The sequence below is a fragment of the Semicossyphus pulcher genome, unplaced genomic scaffold (genome assembly GCF_022749685.1).
Source record: "Semicossyphus pulcher isolate SPU_LCO1_2020_fin unplaced genomic scaffold, fSemPul1.0.p SCAF_8, whole genome shotgun sequence".
Classification (NCBI taxonomy): domain Eukaryota; kingdom Metazoa; phylum Chordata; class Actinopteri; order Labriformes; family Labridae; genus Semicossyphus; species Semicossyphus pulcher.
The window spans coordinates 16,413,290-16,425,028 of record NW_027211759.1 but is presented as its reverse complement, the minus strand read 5'-3'; the positions used below and the strand labels follow the sequence as shown (position 1 = coordinate 16,425,028).

The 11,739-nt window shown below is 43.4% G+C and overlaps 1 protein-coding gene across 4 annotated transcripts in view; it reads left to right on the top strand.

Moving 5' to 3' along the window:
* Positions 1-1,610: 1,610 nt before the first annotated feature.
* Positions 1,611-11,739, top strand: part of mctp2a (multiple C2 domains, transmembrane 2a) — a 31,541-nt gene continuing 21,412 nt past the window's right edge. The window contains exons 1-13 of one of the 4 annotated variants that reach the window (XM_069685889.1): positions 1,611-1,709; positions 2,294-3,289; positions 3,678-3,758; positions 4,613-4,778; positions 7,136-7,278; positions 7,375-7,451; positions 7,546-7,660; positions 7,748-7,771; positions 10,058-10,234; positions 10,898-11,025; positions 11,133-11,319; positions 11,407-11,500; positions 11,588-11,690. In XM_069685889.1, coding sequence (XP_069541990.1) covers positions 2,294-3,289; positions 3,678-3,758; positions 4,613-4,778; positions 7,136-7,278; positions 7,375-7,451; positions 7,546-7,660; positions 7,748-7,771; positions 10,058-10,234; positions 10,898-11,025; positions 11,133-11,319; positions 11,407-11,500; positions 11,588-11,690 — 2,291 coding nt within the window. In that variant the 5' untranslated portion in view covers positions 1,611-1,709. Of the gene's footprint in view, positions 1,710-2,272; positions 3,290-3,677; positions 3,759-4,612; positions 4,779-7,135; positions 7,279-7,374; positions 7,452-7,545; positions 7,661-7,747; positions 7,772-10,057; positions 10,235-10,897; positions 11,026-11,132; positions 11,320-11,406; positions 11,501-11,587; positions 11,691-11,739 lie in introns of all 4 variants that reach the window. The other 3 variants (XM_069685891.1, XM_069685888.1, XM_069685890.1) reach the window with 3 other exon arrangements.

Below are 11,739 nucleotides of genomic sequence, written 5' to 3'. Positions count from 1 at the left end.
TAGGCTTTGTTTTAACGGTAACATTAACGTGTCAAAATGTACCTCGAAATAATTAAGAGTTGGTGCCTACGGGATTTTCAGCGGCTTTGGCCCCACGGTAAATAATTTAACTTTACACTCCATTTATCATAGTTAACTTTTTAAAAACATTAAATGCTTATCAAACATATGCATTGCTATAGCGAGACTCTCAGGCTACATTTTCCCACTTGCAGTTGTTAGCTTCAGTTGAATTTTGAATGCTGGATTTTATTAACATTTGTTTCCATTGTGTTAATGCTACTCTTATGGATACATACAAATGTAGCATAATTTACTTGAATTTAATAGCGAAACACAAACCACTGCAAGACAAACAGGGGTTTTAGGTCAGCTGTGTAGCTGACAACCTCACCCTTTCATGTTTATTTTCAGTGTGGAGACTTGCATGTGCATTACTCAGTATATTTGTCCCTCAGTGCATGTTCTTGGCTTCTCCTCCATCAGACCAGCTGTGCTGCAGGCTGGAACAGGGCCAGTGTGCATGTGTAGAGTAACCAAGCAGGGTTTTGGGCTGTTTGAGTTGTGTGAGAAGAAGGGCGACAGGCCACCTGCCATAGGGGCTTGCCCTGTTCGGATCCCCAGCTCTGCCTTTCAACTGGGAGCCAAGTTGGGGCGCTTTCATGTGGGCCTGATCTCCTTAAGACATCAGCAAATATTGAACAAGACTCAGTCCAGACTCAAACACATCTGTTGTCATATAGTCTCCACTGTTGTGCACCGACAAGGAGCGAGAGAGTGAACACCAGTGGGTCTGTCGCATTGGCTTCTCTGTGTGGACAGAAAGCTAGAGTTTATACTTTGCAAACACAAATGCTCACTTTTGACGAGCTTAGGCTAAACCGCGTTCCTCTGTAAACAAATATGTGGCTGTGTGAAGGAAATGGAGTTTGGTATGACAAGGCGGCCACCGAGCGCCAGATCCCCGCTGAAGATCAGGGATGAGATAAGATGAACAGATAGCCAACATTTCATATGCCTGAGCCGTGTTGTAGAATCCATCAGCAGTATTTTGGGTCTGTTTTGGACAGATATGAAGGACAGTTGTATTGCAGAATTAGGCTAGATTATGGCATTAAGTATTTTCTTTTCTAACACTCAGTCCTAAAAGAGAACACATATTAGAGGAAGTGTAATGCATGCAAGTCTTAAAACTAACAAATAGCCCACGCAAATGCAAATAAACAGTCAAATATTCAAATAAACAACAAACAGACTGTCCCAACTTGTTTTCCTGTGAGCAACTGTTTCATCACGGTTTCAGTGCTTCAGTGTGTTTAATCACTCAGTGTCTTAATAACTCAATATTTGTAGTCTGATTTTTTTCTGATCCAACCATACAGTCAAAGGATCTGAGATATCTTATCCTAAAGTCTTTACTGTATGTATGGAGCTTCATCCAGAAAGGAAGAACTGGGTAGGACTCAACGTTTGGATCTGCCACTCTCAAAGTCGTTGAAACTCACCCGGTGAAACAGGTATGGCTAGTTTCACCCAGTTTGGCCACTCCACCAATCGCCTGTCTTTGAGCAGGAAAGAGAACCGGCTACATTTTGAGTAGCTTGAAACACTTTCATCATAGTTAGGATGTTTCAGCTGCCTCTCTGGGAATCTACTGTTTCTCTCGGTTGATACTGATTCAGTGTGTGGCGAGGAAGCCGACTGGAGAGGTACAGTAAAATATCTTTTTTGTCTTAATTATACTGGGATAATAATAAGTGTTTAGTCTTTGTCCACAATGTTATGTTAGGCCTAATGGTTAGATATTTTCTTTAGAAATGTAGCCTTTAAGCTTCAGCTGATTTACATGTAGTTACAGGTAGGCATCGTTTGTGTTTATTACATAAGGTCTAGGCAGAAAGTTGGCAGACGTAGGTACAGTCTGGTGTGACAACAATTCAGATAGCAGTCTATGCTATCTTTGGTGTCTCAGTGAACAGACAACAGTCTTAATGGATTTGTTAGACAGGAAACCTAATGTAGTACACATAGGGAAATATGTTTAGAGGCGTTATTAAGTGTATATTTCATGACTAATTTATTTGTGTAATTGTGTAGCTGATATTTTTTTAAATAAGACTTTCTAACCATAGCCACCTCAAGTATGTTTTACATTTAGCTGTTGTAGTTCTTAAAGTGTATATGGTCTACATCTACCGTACATAGCAAACTGTTCATTGCTGCATTATGTTAGATCTGCACAGATGTAAAACAAAGTATCTTGATGTCGCAGTATTTTATTTTGAAAGGTAAGATGGAAGTCAAGAAGAAGACAATCTTGGAGAACTTGCGCCTGAAAACTAAGTGGGGCAACTTCAAGAAGCCGGGCAAGAAGGCTCTTGCCAAGCAGGGGAAGAAGCTGGCGCATCGGCGCAGTATCTCCGTACCAGACCTGAGGATGGTGCCAGGTGAAACATTTCCTACAGACAGCCCCTCGGGGTCCACGGTCTCTGATGCCAACTTCTTTGGCAACTCCCCTGGTGTGAGCGATACTGATTCGGTTTCAAGTGGTCAGATTGCTGATGGACCGATTTTTATGGACAAGCTGAACAGTTCTGCCCCAGAAGCTAGGCTCAAAGTTCCCAGAGATTACTCAGCGGCTGCTCTTAATAGAATGAGTGCACCAGTGGAGAATATGCCCCTTTATGAGGAGTTTGATGATATGATGAATTCATTCTCAGAGAACAAGGTGACCGTAGATGGCGTTTATGCACAAGCAGAGAAAAGAGCATCTACATTTTATTTTGACCCCATTCCTGCACCAAGATCTGTTTTCCCCAATTCCAACGTTCTTTCCCCGATACCGGACAAGGTGGAGAAAGAAAGTCTCTCTGGTGAAGAAACCTCAGCTGACGGGGTGCGTTCAGGTTCTGTTGCTGCAGCATTGATCAGAGCAAGCTCACTCGCAGAACAATCGAGCCCTTACATGGAAAGGAAGGCCGTATCGTTTGAGCAGAAAAGGGCATCATCTGAAAAAGGGACTCCGTCAACAAAGAGACAAAATGCTCCTGGAGAAAGGTTGTCTCTGATATTAGAACCTCAGGGTGCTGCTTTGGAAAACGCAGATGGGACCTCTCTGGACTCGGCCTGTGGCACTCCCAATGAGGAGCGAGTCAACTTGCCCTGGACGACAGACTCGGAGGAACTCGAGAGAGAACCATGCACTCCCCTTTATATTCAACAGTTCTCGATTGAAGAAGCGATGCTAAGAGAAGAGCAGTCTGAGGAGACCCTGGAAGAAATCGCAGAGGTACGTTTCATCACAAGTGTACTTAAATGCTTATACAGGATCTTATTAAGTCTGCATGTACTGTTATACTATTGTTCGTTCCTTCAGTGGTGATCAATGAAACGGATGGAAATCCAATCTGATCCAGTCCTGTGCTCATACAGTAACTTGTAGAACCCCTACTGTTCTCTTAGGAATAATACGAAAGATTGCGAGCTCTAGTGATTTAATGACATGTTGTGTTGACTAAGAGTAGTTTCATAAATAAATCATGTTAGTTTGTACTTATTTAAATAATAATGTCAAAGATTTAAATTACATAAATGTCTGTTAAGTCACTATCTATCGCCTATTGAAAACGATGGTGATTGAGCCGATGGCCCACTGATGAAAGCCTTTGCATTTGCAGTATTACGGACTGAGTAACGGTGGTGACTTTCAAGAAAAAAATCTCAAGCGACGCTCGGCTGTGGCTGGTCTGCCAGAGACGGTAAGCGAAGCTAACGCAACAAACACATTTGTGTAAAGCAGCTGTTTTTCCGCTCTCTGTAAGTGCAAGCGAGTAAACAGTAATCTACTATGGCTGAACAAACAAAGAAAAAATCGATGAATACAGATACAACTTCAAAAATAAGTGAAAATCCAAAGAAAAAGAAACTAATTCGTTACAACCGTGGACGTCACACACACACACACACGTCACCACATTAACCAAGTAAATAACATGTTATGTGTTCTCTCACAGGTCATATTTACATGCTTCATTTCACTTTCAAATGTTGTGGTCTGTTGTTCCCTCACCCTCTGACATGGTGCGTCATAAAAATAATTTCAAAGCCAAAGCTTGAGATTGTATAACGATATTTTACCACTTTTATTAATAAGTGTATTTTCTTTATATGCCCATTGTGACAGTAATGTCTCAGTCTACTTATGCAACAAGCATCCTCAGATGGTTGGTGTTAAATGTAAAGTGATCCACTGGGACTTGACTTGATACGGCCTTTGTGTAAAGCTGAAACCAAGACTATTGCGTTGTTTTTGTCAAGATGCCTGTAAGATACGGAAAGCAGTCAAAAACCTGTGTTACTAGTTACGGGAACAATGTGGCACGCATAGTTCTAGAAAATGTGCTCAAACCCACAGATAACATCTCAGTTGACAATTTTTACTGCTGTGCCAACAAGCATGAGGAAATGTAGTATGTCTTGAAGGGGAAAACTCTTTGTTAAACGAAAGCCATAAATATTAGGCACCCAGACACGTCAGCTTTTCTTTAACATGTTAAGTGTTTGCATCCAGATGTTTCACAAAGTGTCTTTAAAACCTTTTCTTCTCACGTAGCTGTCTAGTGAGCAGCATGATTTCTTTGATGAAAACATGCAAGATCCCCTGGAAAGCTCTTTCCCAGGAGGGCCGGACGTCCAAGTACCCGGCCCCTTCCAGAGATATCTCCTGAACATCAACCTGAAGCAGGGAAAGAACCTGGTCATCCGAGACAAGCGCTCCGGTAGGTCAACAACCTGTGGGTGATCCATGAGTCCCGACCTTTCACGTCCTGTGAGACTAAGCAGCTGTCTCACTTGGATCTTTAGTGGATAATTACTCTCTTTATAAGCTCACATCAAAACACTCTCTTAACTGTGGGGACTTTTTGAAACACCCTCGGGTGGATCAGCGCAGATCAAGAGATATCATATCAAATTTCCTGAAAAAGAACGCACTTCTTTGAGTGTTGGCTTAAGATTGAGCCTCAGATGAAGCGCTGCATGTACATACAATGCCTATACATCTCGTTAATCTCACTGTGCTTATGAACCAATCAGACAGTTGAAAGTTGTGAATGGGAAATGTGTTATTGTGTATAAAGGCAAGATGGGCTGTGTTCAGTTAATGCTTATGTGTACTTGTAAGGATGACGCCTCTTGTCGAGTGCCGTTTGTACAAAGAAAAAAAACAGTACAGAAGAATGCAGTCAGACCAGTGTGACAGAAGACAGACTGGCATCAAGCGATCAGTGCTAATTAAAGAGAACAGTGCGATCTGTACATGAAACCACGGCTTTTACAACCAAGTTGAGACACTGATTTTGAAATGGTATGCCAGATGCAATGGCAGTGGATTCTTTGCCAAATTTAATTGGCAATAACATGTTTATAATTCTTCACTCGTGGCTGATAGGCTGACTGGAAACAAAGCTTATGGCTCACAGATTTTTAATGAAAGTTTTTTTTTATCATCACAAATTATCATGTGGATTTTTTGTTGATGTATTCACGTTTGATGTTGAAAATTAGTTTTCAAATCTTCAGTGGTAGCTTGAATTTGCAAGACCTCTTATTAACGCAGTCATCTTAAAATAGAGCGTTTGGATCTGTTATTTGTTTCAATTTTAAATTGTCATATCAAATATAAAATCAAGCATTTGCCGCCAATTTAAATGACTTTATATTCATAACTGATGGAGTATTGATTACACATTGACAATGATGTTGATCTGAGAGAGAGAGAAAGACAGACACACGTCTTCCATTGGGAAAGCAGCGACCTCAGGTGGACTAAAATGGAACTACAGCACATCCATTATGGATGCATGTGTGGTCTCATTAAGTGTGGCTACTTTCTCACAAGGTTTTTGACAAATTATTTGCAGTTGTACAAGTTTTATTTTTTAACTATAGTAATATTACATCTCTACATTTGCTCTTTTTTAATTGAATATATATTTTTTTTATAGTTGAAAATTGTGATAATACAGTATTTAAGCTGCATCAATCTTAACTAATTGAACATTTAAACCTGTAGCCAATGCTGTTGTTTTAACAAATACATCAATTTGCAGCAGCTCCTGTATCATTGGGACATCACCTCTCAGAAAAATGACCTTCCCCTTTGAATGACGCCTCAATGTGTTTTTCCTGCCTGGTGGCCACAGTCCCTCGTAGCCCGGTGCCCTGCTCCCCGCTAGTTGAGACCTTACTTTCCCTGACAAGATGGCACCGTGATGATGCAATCCCCACACGCCCCCTGTCTCTCCACTGTTTGCCCAACAATCAACCCCGTGCCAAAGGCTCACAAATGGCATACATTGTCATTACATATTCTAAAAAGGACCCACGCCACCAGCCCCCACTCCTTGGTTTTTTGTTCTCCCCTTTTTTCCCATTAATTTCCATCGTCACCGTTCTCAGTCATGCCAGAGCTTTTCTCCTTGCTAGCTGCCACATTCTCCTCCTGTCAAGTTGCCTGGAGGTTTCCCTGTCACAGGCTGGCAGGGTGGAGCTGCTGTGGGTCCTGCCTGCCTTTGCGAGATGTTCATTTGGAGTGGGGAGCTGACAGGCCTGACAGCCCATCCCCACAGGGCCTTTGTCATGTGATTCAAGCCTCCCTGCAGGCTCTCTCAAGCACCCCTTTATTCCCCTATACAAATGAAGGCATGGGACTGGCTTTCATTTTTTGGCCAATCTGCATGCAATTGCAGAAACAAAGAAGTCCCATACCCCCACTCTCCTCGCAGACAGACTTTCTTAACAGGCTTGGGAGATTAACACTGGTTGCTTCTCCATTTCGGTTTCTGGTTGCCTCATGCTGGCGAGTGTTTCTACTCGTTCACAATTAAACAGCTACATCCCTCTGTTTTTGCCATGTGTGGGGCGTACCTCCTCCTCACATATTTCAGTCTCTCACACAAGCAGCATGGGGGAAGGGTGTGTAGGTGTGTGTGTGTGATCATAGATGGTGTATATTTTTCATATGACAATATGTTCCACATAAAGTAAACATAGTTTGCATTAATATTCTACTCTAACAGAACACTTGAGGTAATTACCACTTGTCTCAAACTTGTATGTTTTCTGTTCATTTCAGGAACCAGTGATCCTTATGTGAAGTTCAAACTTGAAGGAAAGCAGCTCTATAAAAGCAAGGTGGTTTATAAAAACCTGAATCCCCGCTGGAACGAGTCCTTCAGCATTCCTCTTCGAGACAGAGAGCATATCGTGGAAGTCCGGGTACGCGTCGTTTGTTTGAACAAAAATGCATCACCTCAAAATATAAGGGTGGCCTCTCACCAGAGCAAACACTTTCTGTTGGTTTAATTGTTGCAGGTGTACGATAAAAATCGGACCGCTGATGAATTCATGGGCTCCAGCTCTATTCCTCTAAAAAATATCAAACTATATGAGTGAGTGAAACATGAATTCATTATGTTTTACAGTATAGATTTTCATTAGGATATCATACCTCTTATTCCTCACTGCCTCTCCGTCCGTTCACAGAACCTATGAAATGGAGCTGCGTCTCGATGACCCTAAAAGTAAAGAAGACGACATGGGAATGATCGTCGTCGACGTCAGCTTAATGTTTAGAGACGCCACCATCAAAAGAAGCCCTGTGAGATTATTTATTAATAATATGAGAAGTTTTTGTCGATGCATTTTGAGGCGTCTGTACTGATTCATGTTATTCTTGTTTTTGTAGAGATGGCCACAGAGGAAGAACAAGGTATGGATTATTATATCATCATTTTAACTTTCCTAAAAGTTCCTACATTGCCATTAGTATTCCTGAATTGAACTTACTTCCTCCCCGATGTGAGGCACTAGGGGGCAGTAGCTCACTGTACTATGATGCAACAAAGAATGAGGTGTATGCTCAGCACTCGGGCTTTTGTGTGTAACCTTGGTTTCAGCTCAGTCTATTTCTTTTGTGGTTTTATAGAGAACCTTTTTTGCAATGCATATTATTTTCATCGGTATCATTTGCTGTGAAAAAGGTACGGTGTAATATTACATTCTGATCAAAACCACAATAATAATATTGACTGAATGCGTTGTTATGAAAGAGCCCTTAGATGTGTATTATAGAGCATTATTTGGTTCTGTAGTAAACAAAGTTCCATCTCCCCTCAAGTGGTTTTCAATATACTGCAGCTGTAATTAGATTCAGAGCGAAATAGGAGGGTTGCTGTTTGGGACTCACACCGCAGCGAGTGGGTTTATATTCACACCTATGTAGTCACTACATCTGCCACTGTTCAGTCTCTTGATGGTCCAGTAGACAATCTCAATTTGAAATGAGATGACAAAGGAATGAAGCCATTTTCATACACATTGTAGGTTATCCACTACAGATGGTTAAAGATACTCAAAGGGAGACAGAAATGTGTGATGGGACTCTTCACAATGTTCTGCTGCCTAAATCACAGTGCTAATTTAACAACGTAACAATGCCATTTTTTTCCCATTTCATTTTTGACAAACGTACAATATCTTATTGCATTTAACACCTATCCTGGAAGTGCTGAATACCCAGCTCTTACAGCTCCACTCCCCCTCTTTCAGAACATCGTTTTCTCCCTCTGTGTTACCACCACAGAGACAGGGAATGGCAAGTGCCTAAGTAAAACTCTGCTGTGTGATAGTGTTTCAAACAGGAGGGGGTGTATGGGAGAAGCGGGAGGCGGGTGGGGGGGGCTCTGCTGTTCGAGGCATGTTGCCAGTGCGGGATGCCTAAGATCTGCAACGCTGATAATTCCCAGGCATAGCGGGCAATAACCCAGATGTTAGGATGTAATATCACAGCTGTGGATGGACAGTGCTGAGGTACCAGCCAAATGGACCGGGGTCTGAGCTCATCGTGCTTGTCCCCATGCTGTCCCACCATATGGAAGCAATCGCACAGCCCTTTTAGGACCAGGAATAGATTCTCTTTAGGGGCCACTTACAGTTAAGTGGAATTGTTTTATTGGCCGCTGAGATAGAAATGTGTCCAAGATAAACACTTGGGATGACTTGGCTGAGGCCTGTTTTATATCGCTCCTCCACTCCCTCTGTTCCTCTTCTTTTGAAGGGGGCTGATATTTATAGGGCTGTGCCTGTGGTATTCCATGTTAATTCAGGTCCCTGAGATGTGCTTTGATCCCCTCCGGATTGGGTGGCAATGTGGGTTGTGACCCCGTAGTGAAGAGGAGGGGCCGGAGTGGCAGGGGAGTTGTAGCGGGGCCGTTTGAAGCAGCGTCGCCGGGGCAGTCGAAGGAGCTGGGCAATCAAAGAGGCTAGAGCAGATTACGGTCCTGCTCTTTAATTACAGTCAGCCCTACACAACCTCTCTGCTGTTTGTTTTTACAGCCCTGGCCTATCACCGCATGGCCTCCCGGGAACTCTAACATGGAAACATATCAAGGCCTCTCTCTCTCTCTCACTCCCTCTGTGACACACGGCAGGAAAAGTGGATTATTTGCAGGCTTGTCCTTCGTTTCCAAAGAGTTCTCCAATGCACGTCTTTTTTTAGCTTTTGCTGTTTAAATTAAAATTGGGTAAATTTGCCAACACGCAGTAAACTCTGATGCTGGCCATACATACTGCATGTATGCATAATTTGCTGATGAGAGAGCTGTGTGGTTTGCATCATTACTCACTGCTGCCTGCTGTCTCTGATGCAGTATGCCAAGTGTCCTGCCTCCCCACACTCAGTCTGGAAGCCAGTGATGAGTGGGACTGTCACAGCCGGGGACATCTGGCTGCTCGCTGACGTCCCTCTCTTCCTCTCTCTCCAGGAGCCTCCGTGGTGTGGCTCGCCTGTCAGTCGAGATGTGCTAATGTGCTCCAACAGAGCTGTGCCGTATAGTGTAAACCTTTGTCCTAGTTTAATGCACTCTTTGAACATGATGAGGTGCCAGGCCGAGGCAGGAGTAGGCAAACAGAGGGGAGGGCAGAGGGCTTCCTCACACATGGTGCTTTTATAAAAAAAAAATATATATAACTGTCTGTGTGTGTCTTTGCCCTGCAGCAGAACCAGGCCACACCGGGCCAGAGGCCTGCTGAAACACAGAAGAATCAGCTGAAGAACCAGATGTGGACTGGGATGCTCGGTATCACCTTGGTGGAGGGACTAGACCTGCCGCAGTACGGCAACGGGGACATTTACGCCCGCTTTCGCCTCGGTGATCAGAAGTACAAGAGCAAGGTTGGACTTGTTTTCTCTTTTCCCCGCTTCTCCTACGCTCCCTTTTCTCATGCTCCCGTGTCTTCTTAAAAGTCTTCTTCCCAGCCTCTATCAGTTACTTCCCCGCTTCCCTCTCTCAGCAGGTGCCTGTCAGTGACTCACCTCCACCTTGGCTCACTGGGCCATGGCAGAGGCAGCTCATTAGACTGGGCAAGGCTGCCACTCACTTCTCCCTGTGCTTCAGGCGCTGGGCTTCATTGCTTTCATTTGCATACCCAGCATGCCCTGTTCATCTACCTGTACTTGTTGGCCTCCCCCCTGATGATTCCGCGCTGCACTTGTCTTGTGTTGTCGTGTTATTTCTTTGTAAACCTTTCTGCTTTCCTCTCCGCTTGTTTGTTTGTTGGACAAAGCTGATTCTAATTGGAAGCTGTCAGTGTTTACAATCCCAGAGTGGCTACTGAGGTGTACACATACAAGCACACACAAATAGAGACACACACACACTCAACACTCCTCTCTTTCTCCTCTCCTGCTTCATTCTGCTTGGACTGAAAGAAGACTTAATCCACCTGTCATGCAGGAGCTGCTCTGTCTGATAATGCATTAAAGCTGACATTGCATCAAAGTGTGTCTGTTTCCACATTACTGTATGTGCTGAATCTGTGTCTTCACTGCTCCCAGAACCTTTGCATTCAGGCCAATCCCCAGTGGAGAGAGCAGTTTGACTTCAATCAGTTTGACGATAAGGAACCTCTGCAGGTGGAGGTGTTTTCAAAGAGAGGGAGGAAGTGTGAGGAATCATGGGGGATGTGAGTATTTCCAGGTGGATGGTGTTAATTTTGCTCACATCGGCTCCTCCACAGAACTAGTTGGCCTTATGTGTTTCAATGGAACTACTTTTCCTTTTGTGTCTCAGGTTTGAGGTTGACCTATCGAGACTTGCACTTAATGAGAGGCAGCTCTACACTCATGTGCTGGACCCTGGAAAGGGCAGGCTGGTGTTTCTGGTCACCCTGAGACCCTGCTGGGGAGTCTCCATCTCTGACATCGAAACAGCCACATTGGAGAAGCCTGATGAGCGAGACACAGTGGAGGAGAAATTTGTATGTTTTGTTTAAGCGTATTTTTATGTGATTGGCATAACATCGTACTGCAGTTCTGAATATTTTTTAATATGTTCCTTTTTTCAGAGCTTAAAGAACACGCACAAGAAAGTGGGGGAGGTTGGCTTCCTTCAGGTCAAGGTTATTAGGGCCAATGATCTTCCTGCAACAGACCTCAATGGTAATCCATAAAGACAGTTCACCTCTCTGTTTTCTGTTCTCTTAGTCGTGGCCTTTCCTAACATTAAGTTTGAACTCTCATTTTTAGGAAAAAGTAACCCCATATGTGTCGTTGAGCTTGGAAACGGCAAACTTCAAACTCACACAGTCTACAAAACCGTCAATCCGGAGTGGCACAAAGCTTTCACATTGTAAGTAAGACATCTGGAAAAAAAACAAGACATCTATATGAATCTTTGT